We start from the raw sequence: 21,273 nt of genomic DNA on the forward strand, positions 1-21,273 counted from the left end.
ACATTTAGTGTATACTGGTGTAGTGCTTCCAACATGGTAATTTTATTCGTGAGTGCTGAACATTACACCATAATGCGACAATGTCTGTGCATTTAGGAACTTTAGTTGCAATGATTTCTAATTCTTTATCTAACAGCATTTCTAATACAGCACTAACTCTACAAAGTTGTCAGTGTCTTTCATATATGCGGCTTCTGCTTGCTGGTAGCTATCAATAGGTTCATTAACTTCTGGTGCTTCTATAAGTTTTGCCTCACTCACCTCTATACTCTTCAGTTTAAACCATTTCATAATTTGAGTTTAATTGACAACTTGCTTGTTTGCTTCTGGCCTATTTGGTTTAAACCAGTAGGTAATTTGCATTTGGTCGATGACAATATTGTTTGTAACTTATCTAAAACACTTCATAATCTCTGTTCATTTGCCACTTACCCTTTTTTGTTCTCTCTTTCTCAAAATGAAAGTACATATTGTTTGGCTAGTAATTCCTTTCTGGGCATTTAAATGAAGTCCATGGACTGTTTAGAACCTTAGTTCCAACCTGCTTACGCCTACAAGATAAGCATTGTTAAAGTGAGTTCTTCCTTCAGTGATAAACTTGTTTGCAGCATTAATTTTGCTGTTCACAAGTGACCACAGTTTTAAATCATCATAATGTGGGATATTCACAACAAGTACATTTGTATGAACTAAATTATTTAAATGCTTTCTCATTTCCGTAGTACCCTTGTATGTTGGTCATATTCGCACACCTACATACCAGCTGGCAGACTATCCGAAACACATTCTCAGTCAATATGCAACACCGATTAATTTGTACACCATCTCAGGCAATTGCAGCTCCAGGATACAGGTATTGTGATCAGTGTCAATGTAGTCTCCCTCTTCATGGTAGACTCATTGAATTCTTGGAACTGATTGTGCAAAAGTCTGACAGCTGTTGTGCTGTTCTTTTCTTGGCAAATACTGATGTCAAGTTATTTCTAGTTTGATGGTACAATCAAGGATCATTTCATAAGTTACGGCAACTTACTGACTTGTGATAATGCAGCAACATGGGAATCACATGATGAGCATTGAACCAGAAAGGCAATGTGCATCTGAATTACAACGTAAAACAGGGTTCCAGTACATGTAAAACAGGGTTCCAGTACACAGCAAAAGGGTGAAATGAAATACATGCCTTGAAACTCTGTGCAAATTTATTGTGCATAAATACAAATGGAACAAAAATGAATCAAAATCAACTACTATCCTTCAAAATAGTCACCAAGTCCATCCACGCAGCATCACCAATGATGCGAAAGGCATTCAATGCCATTGGTATTGCCATCAATGTGTACCACATGTTGCCGAAATACCATAAGGAATAGCGCAGTGTATGTCACTGACGGCACAGGAGAAGTTGCAGTAGTATTGGGCATTGATGGTGTGGTTGTCCCTAACAGAGTGACACTCCAGAATACCATGGCTGGCATAGTCCAGGATGAACAAACCTTGGTGGATGATGGATTCCGTCACACCTAGTGTCAACATGATGAAGCTGGATAACACCATTTTGCTGATTGGGTCTTCAATTCTAATTCATATACTCATGCCCAGGTTTCATCAAGTGCAATTGCCTTCCAGCTCAGTTCAGTCCAGATTGATACAACTAGACTCATATCATGTCCACTTCTGCACTTCTGTTCATTGGTGTAGTACCCATTTTGGACACCTGTTGTGCACCAAGTCCTGGCATAAAATGTGGGACAGTGCTCTGAGTGACATACCCACCCATGATGTTAATCCCTGCACAGTCCAACATTGGTCCTCTGTTAAACATTGTTCAATAACAGCCACAGACCTGTCAGTAAGGACTGAAGTGGGCCGCTCACTTCATGGCGAGTCTGTCATTGCTGTACGTCGATGTCTGAAAGCCTCCACACAACATGCAACTGTTCGATAGGACAATGCCCTGTCACCAATAGCTGCTCATAGTCCTGCATGACATTGAGTAGCACTTTTGCCAGTGAGAAAGGGATTTTCATGTATGCTCAGTCTTCAGCTGAGCTTACAACTACCTTGTAGCATGGCCAAGTTCACACTGAATGTTTCAGGCACTGGTACTGAACCATACTCGCATGTGGTCATGATTTGTTGGTGGATTTTGGTATTGTTTGCTTTGTGCTATTGATTATGCCTTATTAATGTTCCAGTAAAGGAAATGTTCAAATCTGAATGTTCTTTCAAGACATGTTTCCTTGATTTACTGTTCCCTTTTACCCTGCTCACCTAGTAATACTATTGTATCTGCATGTTGTGTTCAATAAGGAACAAATTCCCATAAAACTGCTCTCTTCCTTTGTGACAGATTTTAGCAATGTCACATCAGTTTGTTATGTGCTCTTGCGAAGTAAGCATGGCTGTGTCGCTCTCCATTTGCCTCAATGAAGAATAGCATTCTGCAATCAAGTTTTTTGTGGTCTAAAGATCTACCAGAAGTTGAAATATGTAAAGAACTTCAGCACAATATGGGGCAATGCTTTACCATGGTGAAGTGTTTATCAGTAAACTGAACAATTCAAAAGCAGCCAAAGAGGTGTGAAGGGAGAGGAAAGGGTGGTGTGTTGAATCACATCCACAACTGATCACAGCATTGAGTGTGTGACCTGATTTGGAATAACCGACACATGACTGTTGATGAAGTGGCAAACCAAATACACATTATCAAGATTCTGCAATGACATTGCCCATAAAAAGTTCACCTTTCATAAAGTCTGTGCAAAACAACCAGTGATACATGCAAATAGCATTACATGGTAATCTATCGGCAGATAATGAAGGTGAAATGTGTTTGAAATGAATCATCACTGTAGATGAAATGTGGACTCAACACTTTGAATCATAAAGCAAATTCCAGAGCATGGAATGAAACCACCCAGATCTCCAGCCAAAAAGGAATTCAAGAGCCAACCATCTGCAAGTATAGTGATGCTAATAGCTTTGGGGTGAAGAGTAAACAGCCAATGTTTCATTGATATCCTTTGCAATGTGTTGATGCCTGAAATCTGAAACAAATGTCAATATCTACTGTCAAATAGCATTTATTTTTTGCATGACAACACACATCCACATATTGTTGTCCAAAGTGTTAAAACTCTTCAGAACATATTTTGAAATGCTGGGGCATTATGCATACAAGTCTATCAAAGGTGATGAATGTGGTACATATGTGACTTCCTGCTCAACATAAAAGGTGCTTGTGTAACAACAGATGAATTGTACTGAAAAGCAGGATGACTGTTGAAAAATGATGTCACTGTAAATTGTGTACTGTTATAAATTAGTAAAAATGTTACGTAGATACTTTTTGACTTATTCTTGTATGAAAGCCGTTGCATAACTGTGATAACATGAAATTTCTGTATAGTTTTGTCTTCATTCTGTACTGTACCCGTATTTCAATATTATGTTATCATTCCTCAAAAGTTAAATCAAACTCCAAGTATAAAGCAGCATATTAAAATGATATATTTTACCTCAAAACCATCAAATGGTACACCAAGTTGCAGATCCACTTGATCTCCATCATAAGTCCAAGAGCCAAGTGTTAAATGACAGGTCTGTGTATCATATGGCCACAGACGAAGGTCAAGATCACAGAAGACAAGAAACTGTGCAGGGGGTACCCAGATGACTTCTCCAGTTGGAAACACAACACAATGAGAATTCCCGTAATGATCGATACTTGATCCTGACGCACTGTTGGGAAAATTAAAATGAGTTAAAATAAGGTTAAAATTAATTGTGTACCAAATATGTACAATTTATACACAACTCATTTGTTACTAGTGTAATTAAACACATACAGTACAGAAAATAAAGTGAAAAAGATAAAAATATTAAGAAGAAAGTACTAAGCATTTTATATTGTCATGCCAATCATCACAATCCATCTGATATTTTACAAATTCTTGTTTTGTTTTCAATTATAGAAGCCACCAATGAGGATTATTTATTTATTTATCTATTTTCTTTCATTTTTTCCTCTCTCTCACTCACATCCACTGTAAACTACCAAAGTATCAAGTTTCTCTACATTACTGAATTTTGACACATGACTGTCAGTGCATGCCTTACTGTTGTCACTTCAAGGAAAGCCACAAAAGTGATCACCATGCTGACAGTCTGTGGTGCTCTAGCTATTGTTTCATTGTCTGTGTGGATATTTCTCTTGCTCCAAACAAAGTACTGCTGCATTCCTGAATCAAAGTGTATGACATGACTGTATGATTCTGCACCATTGAGTGAACAATATGTCTGTCTTCTTGGCCAATAATCAAATGGCACCACTGAGATCCTGCATGACATTGAGTATGGCCCTCCAGAACCCATTGATTTCGTATTAGCATGATAGACATGGGAGCACAAACAATGCAAGCAGCAATAACACAGAAGAATAAACTATACCTTGATAGATCATTATCATGCCACTGTTGAACTTTGACACATATTTACATATTTGTGTGTGTGTGCAAGGTGTTAAAAAGAAGTATTGCATATTTTGAGTAATGGTAGTATGGACCAGAACATGAAAAAAATATCCAATACACATAGGCTCTAAAGCACATGCCTTAACAACAATGTTGTTCATCTTCGCTAGTGTGAAACACATCTTTTTCTAATGTAAGCTCTATGCTATTCAAATGATCTACAGAATACAGTAAACAAAAGGAGAACACATTATTCTGATACTGTGAAACAGCAGAGCTTCTAATGTAATCTGCTTACTACTGCATATGACCTGCACTTGTAAGCCATCACTAAAAGATGTGCTGAATATGGTGACCATTCATAGTTAGGCATGCTTCTGTCCAACATCTTAGAGAATCACACACTCTCTGAAAAACTTCAGGTTGGTTACAGATGCTCTGGTAGGGATTGATGACATGTTCTTGTAGCATTTGTACATCATTAATGGTGCTTGCATACGGTTAAGATTTCAAGTGTCCCTACAACCAAAAATCCAAGGGGTTAAGATTAGGCAAACAATCTGGCCAATGAAATGGATCTCCTTGACCACTCCATTGGCCATTAAATGACTGTGAGTGGTGTTCTTGAACATTTAGGAGAAAATGCGCTGGTGCTCCATCATCCATGAACCACATCTCCAGCTGTCGTTGGAATGGTACAGCCTCTAGTAGAATAGGCAAGTCATTTGATAGGAACTGGCAACAACCAGTCAACGTGTTTGATAGTATGTGAGGTCCTGCCCATACAATGATTGAAAATCAGTGTTAATGCCTTCTTCTTCAACTGTGTGTGGGTTTGCATTAGCACACAACTGTTGGTTACAAAAATTAAAGATTCCATTTCATGTGAAATCAGCCTCATCTGTGAATAGTATCTGGGTTGTGGAAAGTGGATTTTTACCACATATTTGCAACAGTCATTGGAAGAAAGACATTCTGGCAGGCCAATAGTGTGTCGAGGCGCTTGGATATGCTATATATGATATCAATACATCAACTGGTCATGCAGGACCCCGCATCCTACAGGATGACTAACCCCAATAGAAGATGAAATTCTAAATACATTAATTCTGTGGTCTATTTCCACTCATTGCAGTGCTCACTCCTTTGCAACAGAAGTATGAATGGTGCAAGGTCTGCCATGGTCCGCCACTGTTGAATCTGGGGAGCTAGTCTGCCAGTGGCTGGTAAAGATGATCGAATACAGGTTGTGTCTGGAAGGTAAATGTGTCACAATGTTTTATGGCACGTCTATGATATTTGTCACAGAGTGGTTGGACGGGTCAGGGAGAGTGGGCGATCTCAGCTTTTCAGCAGTAGGTTGCTCAATTTCCTCCATGCTCTTGGAGGGTGAGGATAGCTTCTCTGAACCTCTACATAGTGGGTGTGTCAAACTTACAATGAAGAAATCTTTAGAGTTTTGCGTGAAGCTCAACAAGAAGCCACTATAAACTTTTGGGACGCTTAAGAAATCCTTTGGGGGTGATTGCCTTTCCAGATCACAGTCAGACAGGTGGCACAATTTGTTTAGAGAAGGTCGGGAGGAGGCCACCAAGGAGCTACGCGCGGGATGCCATCAACATCGTGAACAGATGACCATGTTACTCATGTGCACCAGTTACTGAATTCAGACCATCAAATGATTCACTTGATGTCAGAAATATTGGACTTGTTGACAACAGCTGTTCATGAGATTGTATCAGGTGACTTGGTGATGTGGAAGATTTGTGCAAAACTTGTGGCCAGTCTGATGGATATGCCCAATATGATACAACTATAAAGCAGGAAACTTCTTCAAGAACAACAAGAAGGAGGAACACTACACACTACTGTGGTGCCCAATTTGCTGGAGGGAGCAGTAGCCCATTCCCTGCTCCATGTGGGATAGATTGAAAGACTGATATATATGTTCACAGTTCCGTGCCTTCTATACCCATTACCAGTTTCGATTGTTTGGTCACTTCCTTGGCACTGTCTGCTACCTATTTCCCTGGGATTTCCAGATAACTTGGGATCCAAAGGAAAATGACTGAACATGCAGATCTTAAAGAAGGCCACGGATGGTGGACATTACTTTTTAATGATAGTGGCATTGGTCAATAGCCTCCCTATTGCTCACCGTATACAAAAAAACCATTGTAAGTTTCCTTCTTGATGAGACAGAGGACTGTAACAACAACCACTAGTTCTGCCATGAAGACTACTGTATCTTTAGAGCCAGCAGTATAAATGATTTCAGCACCTCACTATTCCCAGAGGTCCTTGGAATATATCTTACCAGACTTGTGGTCTGGGTACGCCTCTGAGTAGAGCATGTGGTGCCACCCAGTGAATGGAGGACCCTATGAACAACTTCCTAACATATTTAAATTTGTAAGCTTGCTCTAGGGCAGTTTTCAGGGGGACCTGTCATCCTGGGATGAAAAAAGTATCAGATAATTTAGATGGCTAAGCCACTGGTGGATAATAGTTGCATAGTTCAGTAGCAGTTGATCATCTTGAAACTGCAGATGTAGGAGCCTGGTTTCCGCCTCAAGACTGTCAGAGGTGCTTGCATCAAGGAGACCAGTGGCTGAATGTAGTTGAATCAACTCAGGTGATGCTGAAGAAATTATATTAGAAAATGAGAAAGTGAAAGAGTTCACTAATGTGTGAGGTGTCACAAAATCAGCTACATGAAAAATTAGTGCATTTCACGTGGTTTTTTTTTTTTTTTTTTTTTTTTTTTTTTTTTTTTTTTAAATGCGGAATGTAACAAGAAGGTATGACCAGACTTCCTGAAAACATTCCTCACATGTAGAAGAAGGAAATATGTTATACGGACATGGTTCCAGAAAAGCTTTACTTCCATGTTCCTACTTCTCTTCATAATCACATTAATCATGGGAAACACACAGAAGCAGAACATATATGTATTACATTATAGTATAAAACACTTTCAGGCATTAAATGTTCAAAATGCCCTCTGTTAGCAAGGATAGATGCATCAACCTGCCACCTCGTTGAATCCCTGAAGCATTGATGTACCCACGGATAATTGTGTATTGTTTCACAGCCTTCTGTAAGACAGGCATGAAGACTCTGTACATCTTGTGCTGGGGTTTCACACACAAGAGCTTTCAAAAACTCCCACAAAAAAGCTGCTATTTAGAAGCCTATGAACATTAACAATGAAATGAGGAGGAGCTTCAGTGTGCACGAAGTACATGTTTTATCACACTCATAAAGGCACATGTTCTAGCAGAACAGGTAGAGTATTCTCTAATAAAGCTTGGTAAGTTTCCTTGTTGAGCCTGGGTGGAGGAACATGATGCCCAAACAAACAGTAACCAACGATGCTGGCCCAAATGTTACTGATGATGTGATTCTCCAAAGATACATCAGGGCATCAGGGATTCAATGCAACGGCATGTTGATGCATGTACTACAGGGGGCATATATAAGAAAACATTTCATGTAATGCTGGTATGTTCTGTTTCAGCATGTTTCCCATATCTATTATCGTTATTAAGAAAAGTATAAAATGAGTTCTAGCATGAAAATAAAACTTTTCCAGATCCATGTGCACAGAACATATTTTCTTCCTCTATGTGTGAGGAATGTTTCCTGAAAGTTTGGCCATACCTTTTTGTTACACCCTGTATACGTAAACCCACTTCCAGTATTTTCTTTGTGTACAAGTGAGAGCACCTTCATCACATGAATTCTCTTCAAAGATCCAAATCATAACATTAAACAAAAGATTTCAACATACTTTTCATGCTGTTTGTATCAAAACATGTGCCTGTTTTGTGAAATTTTCAAACTCTGAGTAATGTAAAAAACATATTTCATACTATATTATCAGATATAATCTATGATTGTGCTTTATGCAATTTTTGCTGAAGTATCCACGGTCAGCAATCATTACCACTAATTTTAGTGTATATCTGTATGGATAAAGTTATATTTATTTGATAATTTTTGGAAGTTTGCTAGTGTCATGCATAATATATTTTGTGCTAAATCGAAGGTAGCATGTTGCAAATGCACATTCTACCAATTCCGCAGCAATATATGGTTTGAAAAATTGTTTCCCCTCAATCATGATGTACATATTTATATAATCAGATGTGAGGATGGTTCATGTTGAACCAAAACCAGCCACTAAAATAATGCAGTCAAAATAGATACTAAATCTGTTTTTACAAAGTCAACTGTTGTGGTGTGATAGTGTATTCTGTGCATATTCCAACTGTTATCTCACATTCTATAACATTTCCCTTTCAATGGCAGTGCAGAGTGCCTGCTTTTGTCATAAATTTCTGCTAATTTTGAATCTGTCATCTGGTTTTTTTAGTGAGCATATCTCCTCTCCCAAAGAATATTCTAGAATCAAAGTTCCAAGGCATGGGGTGAGTTAGACACTATTCCTGAACAACTGGAAACCACCCTCACTGCTGGTCGAAGTGGCCGTGCGGTTCTAGGTGCTACAGTCTGGAACCGAGCGACTGCTACGGTCGCAGGTTCGAATCCTGCATCGGGCATGGATGTGTGTGATGTCCTTAAGTTAGTTAGGTTTAATTAGTTCTAAGTTCTAGGCGACTGATGACCTCAGAAGTTAAGTCCCATAGTGCTCAGAGCAATTTGAACCAGCCACCCTCACTGCTGTCAAGCGATTGAAATTTTCTGTAAATGGGTGTGACAGCAGGCTACTGAGAAATCGATACCATAGATACCACAGGTACTTCAAGTACTGTCACCTTTATTCAACATGTGGAAGAGGCTGTTGTGGCAACCAGTGAGTGAGCAGAGTGCAACCAACTGAAGAATGTGACACACTTAAAAATGCATGATGTCTGTCATCTGCAATAGGAAGTTATACTTTGATCATCCAGCAACTGGCAGAAAAAATTGTGAAGCTAGCTTTGCTAATGGATTTTCAATGAAGAACATAAATTTGTAGCATTGTCTCTAGATCTAATATTGCCCCCACACCTTCTCATTCCCCAGTTTTAAGTCATGTAGAAGGCCTGAACCAGAGACTTCAAAGATTATGTGACAGACTAGGATATTGTAAACAAGGGAAACTCCAGCATTGGTTGTATAAATTTGAAACCATTTTTTTATTATTGCATATTGGTTTCAACCACAGAGCGACCATCTGCAGTGCAAGACTAAGTCCTGTGGACTCATATAATCATGCACAAAATATAACTCCAAACATAGGTGTTTATTGTGAAGAACATGCCAACTAGCAGGTAAGATTCAAACTGAGCCAGCTGAATGAAGCTCAGCTGGCTCAGTTTGAATCTTACCTGCTAGTTGGCATGTGCTTCATAATAAACACCTACGTTTGAAGTTACATTTTGTGAATGATTATGTGAGTCCACAGCACTTGGTCTTGCACTGGAGATGATCACTCCATGATTGAAACCAATATGTAATAATAATAAAAACAGTTTCAAATTTATATGACCAATACTGGTGATCCCTTGTTTAAAATACTTGTTGTGTGGTCATGGTGCACACACTTCCTAAAGGAATCCAATCTCAAGTCTGGGATATGACATCTTAGACTTCCATCATTGGGTTGTGAACTGCAATGTCCTTGTAAATCAGTCATGCTAATGACAAATGGAGGTTGTGTATTCATCAGAGTATACAAGAAACTCAAATTCTCCAATATAGAAACTGTAGTTGCATCTGAGGTTATTTGGGCATAACTCAGTACCAAGGGTGTGCATAAATTTATTACAGGATCTTTCTACTAACCACCAGACCCACACCCACCCCTTTTCAATGACAGTGCATAAAATCATCACTGAAGACTTCAATCATTCAACAATCATTTGGGATAATTAGAGTTTTGTAAGTACTAGCTATGAAAGACATCGTGCAACATATTACTAGATGCCTCATCTAAAAACTGCCTAGCAAAGACTTTGGAAGCCCATTCATGGTAGAACTATGTTAGATCTAATGGCAAAAAATACACCTGACCTTTTTGAAGATGTCCACATTGAAACCGGTATCAGTGAGGTGGTTGTGGCAATACTGATGACCAAATTACAAAGGGCACCTAAAACAAGTAGAAAGGTTTGCATGTTCAGTAAAATAGATAAAGAGGCTATAATGTCATATTTCAATGAGGACTTATAAAAATATTGTTATGGCCAGGAGCATGGAGGAGACCTGAGGCTCAAATTTAAAAGAACATCAACTTCACCCCAGAAATATACTTCAGCCCTTTACGTATCACCCCCATAAGGACCCTGAAGACACAGTTAGTCTAAATACAATGTGCACAGAGACATTTTAAAGTCATTCTTTTCACACTGCTTACATGATTGGGATGGTGAGAAACTGTAACATGTAGTACAACACAAAGTACCCTAAGCCATCTGCTTCACAGAAGTTTAAGAGTATGTACGTAGATGTGGAAGCACTTAATAAATAAGTACCTACTAGAACAGTCCATGCTCAGAGAGACACTGCATGGTATACAGTCTCTCTAATGAAACTACCTAAAGAAACAGTGATTACCGTGCAATAGGATATAAAACAAAGAATAGGAGTGTTAATAGAGATATGCTTAATGAAAAAGTTTGGCTATACACAAGGCCATGTATGAAGTCTTCACTAACTGCCACAGTAAAATCTTGTTACAAGATATCTTACAAAACCCAAAGAAATTTTGGCCTTATGAAAAGGCTGTAGGTGACACCAAAGTTCTAATCCAGACACTCATGAACGACACATGAACTGAAATTAAGGGTAGCAAACCAAAAATAGAAATGTTGAACACCATGTCAAATGTACCTTTACAAAGGAAAATCTGAAAGTACATACTGCCATACTTAGTCACACCACTGCAAAGATGAATGATGTCAAATATTTTTTGTTGATTGCATTCCACTTCTTTGATAAAATGTATTTATAAATAATGTTTAGTCATGCAGAGGTAGATGTGAGATGTGTGGGGAGTCAGTTTCAGACAATTTTTTATGTATATCTCACTAGTAACATCTGTATTGGGTAATAGTCTTTTCCCAAAACAAATTGCACAATAAAGAATAAATTATAGGGCAGCTTAAGGTGTTACATGATATCATTTCAATATTTCTGACAGATGCCAAAGTAACTTCAGACTGTTGGGGCGTTTTGCTGTGTGTGTTGTATATTAATGATGTGGCAGACAATATAAATTGTAGCTTAAGAATTTTTGCAGATGATATAGATCTCCAGCAATGGAAACTCCCTGAATTTACCTCTGCATGACTAAACACTACAGCACACAGATAAGGCATTGAGTCACAGAGAGGCACAATGAAAAAGGATGCTAAAGTTGAACCTTAGTGGGCAAAGACAGTGGCCATGTGTATGTGAGTTATGCTTGTGTGAATATGTGTGTTTAATGCTTCTGAAGAAGGACTTTGTGTAAGAGATAAAATATTTCTAACATTCTTTTTTATTCTCTCTGTCTGTGACCCAATGCCTCCTCTATGTGATGAGTAGCAATGTATCCTTTTCATAGCATTTGTAAATATTATGTTTTTGACTTCATATTTTTTCAATATACATATTTAACTCTTGCTGTTAAAAAAATCTGCATTGGATAATGCTCTTTGACCGAAACCAGTCACATGCTGTACAATAAATTAAACAGACGCTTAAGGTGTTCATGATTTCATTCCTACATTAATGAGATGAATATCAGTGCCAGTGGCATTGAGAAGCAGTCAGAATTATTAAAACTGAATAAAGCTCCAATGCCTGGCAGATTCTATAGAACTTGCAACTGAGTTAGCCTCTATTTTAACCATAACGTATTAAAAATCCATAGGACAAAAAACTGAGCTCCGCAGTTGGGAGAAACCACACATCACAGCCCACTATAAGATGGCTAGCACAAGTGGCCCATAAACCATTCATTATCACTGACATTAATCTGTTGTAGAATCTTAGAATACAGTATTTCTTTATTAAAGATAGGGAGGAAGATTGGGTTTAACGTCCCATTGACATTGAGGTCATCAGAGATGGTGCACAAGCTCTGATTGTGTCAAGGATGGGGAAGGGAATCAGCTGTGCTCTTTCAAAGCAACCATCGCAGCATTTGCCTGGAGCAATGTAGGGAAACCAAGGAAAACCTAAATCTGGATGCCCAGTTTATTTGGTACTGTACCAATACCTATAAATGAAAGTACAATGATATGACTAGATTGAGGATTCTTTGGCAGGGAGGACTCAGTATACTGTCTTGAATGGAGAGTCTCTGACAGATTTAGAAGTAGCTTAGGTGTGCCCCAGGGAAGTGTGTTGGGGCCTTTCCTATTCATTTTGTATATTAATGACCTGGCAGAGAAATTGCACATATTTTCAGTGAGAACTTTATAAGGTTTCAAAATGATGCAAAGACTGGCAATTTGCTTCAAAATTTCAGAAATGTAAAATTGTGCACTTCATAAAACACAAAAATCTAGTGTCAAACAAAGGAAAACTGAGGGTGAAATAATTAAATGTGTCTGTCTGCCATCCTGTGCCTCCTCTGCTTGGTGAGTAGCAATCTCCTCAAGCTATATTAAAAATGACTGTGACTACAGGATCAATGAATAACAATTTGAACTTGTCAACTCATACAAATACCTACGTGTACCACTTCTAGGGATGTGAAATTGAAAGATCAGATATACTTAGTTGTGGATAATGCGGGGTGAAAACATAGATCAATAGGTAGGACACTGGGAAAATGCAGTCTGTCCGTAAAGGAGATTACTAACAAAACACTCATATGACCAGTCCTAGAATATTGCTCACATCAGTGATATTCATGCCAAACTGGACGTACATGGGATATTTAAAGTATGCAAAGGATGGCAGGATAAATGCTCACAGGTTTGACTGACCCATGGTAGAGACAGAACAGGCACACACGTGATGATAAGACGCCAACCATCCAGTGAAAATCCACTTACTGAATTTTGATAAATAGTATTAAGTGAGGAAGCTAGAATAATACTACAACCCTATATATAATGCCTCCAGAGAGACTGCAAAGACAAGATTCACTTAATTCAAGTGTGCCCAGAGGCTTTTAAAGAATCATCTACAGCTATAGCTATATATACATCTACATTCTGCAAACCAGTGTGAATTGCATGGCAGATGATATATCCCACTGTACCAGTTTTTAGAGTTTCTTCCTGTTCCATTCACATATGGAGTGAAGGAAGAATAATTGTGTGTGTGCTGTAATTAATCTAATCTCATCCTAACAATCCCTATGCAAATGATACGTAGGGGGTTGTAGTATATTCCTAGAGTCATCAATTAAAGCTGGTTGTTGAAACTTTGTAAGCAGGCTCAGGGTAGTTTATGCCTGTCTTCAAGAGTCTGCCAGTTCAATTTCTTCAGCAGCTCTGTGACAGTTTCCTATTAGTGATCATTCATGCTGCCCTTCTCTGCATATGTTCAATATCTGCTGTTGGTCCCATACACTTGAGCAATATTTTAGAATGGGTCCAAAAGTTACACCAGGTATTTGTATGAGTTGGCCGATTCCAGCTGTGACTCATTGATATTACAGTCATAAGACACTATGTTTGTTTTTTCATTTTGTGAAGTGCACAAGTTTAAATTTATGAACATCTGTAGAAAGTTGTAGACCTTTGCTCCACTTTGAAATCTTATCAGGATCTGTCTGAACATTTATATGGCTGCTTTCACAGTATTTGATTAAAGATAACTCCATCATCTGAAAAAGATCTGAGGTTAATATTAGTGTTGTCTCCAAGGTCATTAAATACAGCATGCACAGCAAGGGTCCCAACAAAATTCCTGTGGCACACCTATGGTTACTTCTACATCTAACAATGACTCTCCATCCAAGATAACCTGCTGCATCCTCCCTACCAAAAAATTCTCAGTCCAGTCACAAATTTCACTTGATACACCTTATGGCCACACTTTTGACAATAAACATAGGTGTGGTAGTGAGTCGAACACTTTTCAGAAATTAATAATTACTGATCTACTCAACTGCCTTGATCCAAAGCTTTCGTTACGTCATGTGAGAAAAATGTAAGTTGGGTTTTGTATGATTGATGTTTCCAGAATTCATGTTGGTTGATACAGAGGAGGTCATTCTGTTTGAGATACCTCATTATGTTTGAGCTCAGAATATGTGCTAAGATTCTACAATAAATTGATGTCAAGGATAGTGGGAGGTAGTTTTGTCGATCACTTCTACTACCCTTCTTGTAAAGAGGGTTTGACCTGTGTTTTCTTCCAACTACTGGACATGCTTTTTTGTTCAAGGGATCTACAGTAGATTACAGTTAGAAGAGGGGCTAATTCAGCTGCAAATTCAGTAAATTCAGTATAGAATCTGATAGGGATTCCATCAGGCCCTGAAGCTTTGTTCAATTTTAATGATTTCAGGTATGTGACTGTTCCATTTTGTGTCCCTGGAAAGTGTTGCACCCACATATTTGTATGACTTTACTGATTCCAGTTGCAGTGCATTGATATTATAGTCATAGGACAGTATGTCTTTTCATTTTGTGATGTGCACAATTTTAAATTTTTGGACATTTAAAGCAAGTTAAGAATCTGTGCACCATTTTAGTATCTTATCAAAATCTGACTGAATATTTTGCAGCTTCTTTCAGACTGTACTAAATTGTAAATAGCTGTATCATCTGCGAAAAGTCAGAGTTTACTATTAATATGATCACAAGGTCATTTAATATACAATATGTAGAGCAAGGGTCCCAACAAATTTCCCTGTAGTGCACCCGAAGTTATTCTACATGTGACGATGACTCTCCATCCAAGATAACCTGCTGCATCCTCCCTACCAAAAAATTCTCGGTCTAGTCACAAATTTCACTTGATACACCTTATGTCCATACTTTTGACAATAAACATAGGTGTGGTAGTGAATTAAATGCCATTCAGAAATAAAGAATTAGTGATCTACCCGACTGCCTTGATCCAAAGCTTTCATTGTGTCATGAGAGATATGAGTGAATTGGATTTCACATGACTGATGTTTTCAGAATCCATGCTGGTTGGCATGGAGGAGGTAATTCTATTTGAGATACCTCATTATATTTTAGCTTAGAATATGTTATAAGATTCTATAACACATAAAAGGCAAGGATACTAGATTGTAGTTTCTTGGATCACTTCTGCTACCCCTTTCATTATGGGTGTGATGTGCACTTCTCTCCAACTACTGGGAACAGTTTTTTTGTTCAAGAGATCTGTGATAGATTTCAGTCAACAGAGGGGTTAACTCAATTGCAAATTCAGTATAGAACCTGATAGGGATTTTATTGGGCCATGGGACCTAGTTCAATTGTTTTCAGCTGTTCCTCAACACGACTGACACTAACATCTATTTCACTCACCTTATCAGTGGCATGAGGATTAAATTGGGGCATTTCTCCTGGAGTTTTCTTTGTAAAGGAACATCTGTAAATGGAGTTAAACATTTCAGCTTTTGCTTTGATACTCTCAGTTTCACTTCCTGTCTCATTCGCTTGGGACTGAACACTAACTCTGGTGCCACTAACAGCCTTTATATATGAGCAGATTTTCTTTGGGTTTTGTGAAAGATCATTTGACAACATTCTGAAATAGTAGTCATTGAAGGCTTCTCGCATTGCTCACAGCCAAACGCATTTAATTCAGCATATCTCTATCTGTAGTCCTATGCTTTGTTTTATACCTATTATGCATTAGTTTCTATCTCTTTAGAAGTTTCTTTACAGTGACTGTATATTATGGAGTGGCCCTTCCCATTATGAACTGTTCTACTAGGTACATATCTATCCAAAGCATGGTGAACTACTGTTTTAAATATGGGCCATAGTTTGTCTACATTCTCCTGCCCTGTGCTGAATGTTTCAAGTTTCTTGTTCAGATATGACACTACTACTGTTTTATCTACTCTACTGAGCATATATGTATATATCTTTATACATGTCCCAGTTGCCCTTTATACTTCTGTAATCACTGTTGCCCCAACCACATCACAGGCACTGACACCAGTTTTGATTTGGACATTCTCAAAGAGGTCAGGTCTATTTGTTGCCATTAAACCCAATACATTTCAATCATGAGTGGGATTCTGAATTACCTGTTCTAGGTAGTTTTCATAGAAGACATTTAGTAATATTTCACAGGATGTTTCATCACACTTACCAGAAACTGTGATTGTCCCAATTGATTGTTGTATGATTAAAGTCTCCACCAATGATTACAACATGGTTGGGGAACTTATGTACAAGTGAACCGAGTTTTCTCTAAGGTTTTCAGTTACATCAGAAGATGAGTCTGGTGGGAAAAAGAAGGATCCAGTTACCATTTTATGCCCCCCCCCCCCCCCTGCTACTGAGATTTGTCCAATTATCTTGCATGTAGCTTCAATTTGAGTTTCTTGTCTACTATGACAAATACACCACCTCCATTTGCCATTAGCCTATTCTTTTGATATAACTTAAATTTTTCCCATAAATCTCACTGCTGTCAATTTCATGTCTCAACCATTGTCTCTGCTCTCCATATCTGATTGGAATGGGAAGAAACTGTAATATGTGGTGCTATGAAAAGTACCCTGCATCAAGCACTCTAAATTAGATATTAATTAGATAACCAATATGAACTGGATAGAAATGAAATTTATGTCCATCGTGACTAAAATAAGGGATCAATTGATAGAACACATTCCGAGTCATCCAGGAATTGTCAATAAGATGCCAGAGGGGAGTGTGTGTGTGTGTGTGTGTGAGGGGGGGGGGGGGGGGTGAAAAATTGTAGACCACAGGATAAATACAGTAAGTATGTTCAAGATGTAGGTTTCAGTAGTTATGATAAATGAAGAGACTTGCACAGGATAGAGCAGCATTAACAAGATATGTACACTTTGTCAAATGTCTGGTGTTGCCCTAAAGGGAGTTTGCCTTTGTCAAATGCCTGGTGTTGCACTAAAGGAAGTTTGTATTCCATGTTCAAATTTAGACTGTGGACTGCTGTTTTCACAGTATAGTGAAGCAGTGTCATACTGGTGTCATAATGTTGCAAAAGAGAACTTTAAAGTTTTCACAGTGCTTTCTTTTGAAACAGTTTCAACAGTGTATGGGAGCATTATTATTTTTCGGTAAATGAGTTTGTCACTTAACACTGTGATAATCTTGCTAAGATGGTGCTTGAATAACTGAAAGTAAGCAGCCATTATTTCTCGTAAGGACATGTCACTCTACTGCATGGCTACTGATGATGGCATCCTCCTGTGTAAAATCTTCCAGAGGTATAATTGTCCCCTGTTCAGATCTCCATGCGTGGACTACTCAGGAGGTTGTGGCCATTAGGGAAACCAAGACTGATATTCTACAATATGGAAATGGAATACTAGAACTCTTAATTGGGTAGGGAGGCTAAAGAATTTAAAAGGGGAAATGGACACACTGAAGTTAGATATAGGAGGATTTAATTAAGTGCAATGGCAGGAAAAACACAACTTCTGGTCAGATGAGTACGGGTTTATAAATACAAAATCCAACAAGGATAATGCAAGAGAAGGTCTTATGTGAATAAGAAAACAGGAACACTAGTGAGCTACAATGAACTGCATAGTGAATGCATTATTGTAGCCAAGATCAACACAAAACCAATGTCCACCACAATAGTATATGTTTATATGCCAATCAGCACCACAAATGATGAAAATATTGAAACAATATAAGACAAGTTAAAACAAGTTATCCAGATCACTATGGGATATGAAAATTTAAATGTGATGGGGACTGGAAATGTATAGGGGGACAACAGAAGGAAAAATAGTAGGACAATAAGGTCTGGGGGAGAGGGATGAATGAGGAAGTCACCTAGTAGAATTCTGCACTGAGTATAATTTACTCATTGTGAACACTTGGCTTTAAAAATCATTGTCTGCATGTTGTATACATGGAAGACATCTGCAGACAATGGATGGTTTCATATTACAAAAACACTGACCAAGACATAAAAATTTTGTGTGTCTATGCATGATTATAGCTGCTGACCTAATAAAGACGTCATGTCTTATTTTGAACGTTTCATACTGATGGCATAATGTGAAGACAGAGGTTTTGACAAACAGATTCTAAATTTCAAAACGTTTCTAGGGGTAGATGTGGACTCTGATTGTAATTTATTGCTATTGAAATGCAGATTAAAAATCAAGACATTGCAAAAAGGTAGGAAATTGAGGAGATGATAACTGGACAAATTGAAAGAATGAGAAGCAGCTGAGAGTTTCAGAAGGTGCATTAGACAATGGCTGAATGGAACTAGGAAAATGAATGCAATAGAAGATGAATGGGTAGCTTTGAAATATGAAATATTGAAGACAGTAGAGGATCAAATAGGCAAAAAGACAAAACTCAGAAGAAATACTTGGATAACACATTAAATATTGAATCTAACTGACAAAGAAGAAAATATAAAAATGCAGCAAGAGGCAAAAAGGAATATAGACATCTAAAAATGAGATTGACAGGAAGTGCAAAATGAGAAATGCAATGATGTAGAAACATGCATAACTAGGGAAAAGACAGATGCTGCCTATAGGAACATTAAAGAAAACTGTGGAGCAAAGAGAACAAGTTGTATGAATATCAGGAGCTCATATGGCAAAACAGTACTATGCAAAGAAGGGCAAGCTGAAAAGTGGAAGGAATATTTAGAATGGCTATATAAGGGGAAAAAACTTGAAGGCAATACTATAGAAAGAGAAAATGAAGTAGATGAAATGAGGTGGAAGATATGATACTGCAAGAAGAATTTGACAGAGCACTGAAAGACGTAAGTTGAAACAATGCCTCTGGAGTAGATGACATTTTCTCAGAACACATTCCGAGAAAGTAAGCAGCCATTATTTCTTGTAAGGACATGTCACTCTACTGCATGGCTACTGATGATGGCATCCTCCTGTGTAAAATCTTCCAGAGGTATAATTGTCCCCTGTTCAGATCTCCATGCGTGGACTACTCAGGAGGTTGTGGCCATTAGGGAAACCAAGACTGATATTCTACAATATGGAAATGGAATACTAGAACTCTTAATTGGGTAGGGAGGCTAAAGAATTTAAAAGGGGAAATGGACACACTGAAGTTAGATATAGGAGGATTTAATTAAGTGCAATGGCAGGAAAAACACAACTTCTGGTCAGATGAGTACGGGTTTATAAATACAAAATCCAACAAGGATAATGCAAGAGAAGGTCTTATGTGAATAAGAAAACAGGAACACTAGTGAGCTACAATGAACTGCATAGTGAATGCATTATTGTAGCCAAGATCAACACAAAACCAATGTCCACCACAATAGTATATGTTTATATGCCAATCAGCACCACAAATGATGAAAATATTGAAACAATATAAGACAAGTTAAAACAAGTTATCCAGATCACTATGGGATATGAAAATTTAAATGTGATGGGGACTGGAAATGTATAGGGGGACAACAGAAGGAAAAATAGTAGGACAATAAGGTCTGGGGGAGAGGGATGAATGAGGAAGTCACCTAGTAGAATTCTGCACTGAGTATAATTTACTCATTGTGAACACTTGGCTTTAAAAATCATTGTCTGCATGTTGTATACATGGAAGACATCTGCAGACAATGGATGGTTTCATATTACAAAAACACTGACCAAGACATAAAAATTTTGTGTGTCTATGCATGATTATAGCTGCTGACCTAATAAAGACGTCATGTCTTATTTTGAACGTTTCATACTGATGGCATAATGTGAAGACAGAGGTTTTGACAAACAGATTCTAAATTTCAAAACGTTTCTAGGGGTAGATGTGGACTCTGATTGTAATTTATTGCTATTGAAATGCAGATTAAAAATCAAGACATTGCAAAAAGGTAGGAAATTGAGGAGATGATAACTGGACAAATTGAAAGAATGAGAAGCAGCTGAGAGTTTCAGAAGGTGCATTAGACAATGGTTGAATGGAACTAGGAAAATGAATGCAATAGAAGATGAATGGGTAGCTTTGAAATATGAAATATTGAAGACAGTAGAGGATCAAATAGGCAAAAAGACAAAACTCAGAAGAAATACTTGGATAACACATTAAATATTGAATCTAACTGACAAAGAAGAAAATATAAAAATGCAGCAAGAGGCAAAAAGGAATATAGACATCTAAAAATGAGATTGACAGGAAGTGCAAAATGAGAAATGCAATGATGTAGAAACATGCATAACTAGGGAAAAGACAGATGCTGCCTATAGGAACATTAAAGAAAACTGTGGAGCAAAGAGAACAAGTTGTATGAATATCAGGAGCTCATATGGCAAAACAGTACTATGCAAAGAAGGGCAAGCTGAAAAGTGGAAGGAATATTTAGAATGGCTATATAAGGGGAAAAAACTTGAAGGCAATACTATAGAAAGAGAAAATGAAGTAGATGAAATGAGGTGGAAGATATGATACTGCAAGAAGAATTTGACAGAGCACTGAAAGACGTAAGTTGAAACAATGCCTCTGGAGTAGATGACATTTTCTCAGAATTACTGAGGTCCTTGGGAGAGCCAGCCATGACAAAACGATATGTAAGATATATGAGGCAGACAAAATACCCTCACATTTCAGGAAGAATATAATAAACCCATTTCCAAAGACGAGAGGTGCTGACAGGCATCAACATTACCAAACTATCAAATTCATAAGTCATGCTTGTTATATAGTGACACAAATTATTTACAGAAGAA

At 37.9% G+C, this 21,273-nt stretch overlaps 1 protein-coding gene across 1 annotated transcript in view; it reads right to left on the reverse strand.

Annotated features, from left to right (window-relative positions):
- LOC126416260 (acetylcholine receptor subunit alpha-like 2) overlaps positions 1-21,273 on the reverse strand; it is a 175,101-nt gene that overhangs the window by 33,457 nt on the left and 120,371 nt on the right. The window contains exon 5 of the mRNA XM_050083890.1: positions 3,521-3,744. Coding sequence (XP_049939847.1) covers positions 3,521-3,744 — 224 coding nt within the window. The remainder of the gene's footprint in view (positions 1-3,520; positions 3,745-21,273) is intronic.

This window comes from Schistocerca serialis, chromosome 8, assembly GCF_023864345.2.
Source record: "Schistocerca serialis cubense isolate TAMUIC-IGC-003099 chromosome 8, iqSchSeri2.2, whole genome shotgun sequence".
In the NCBI taxonomy this organism is placed as follows: domain Eukaryota; kingdom Metazoa; phylum Arthropoda; class Insecta; order Orthoptera; family Acrididae; genus Schistocerca; species Schistocerca serialis.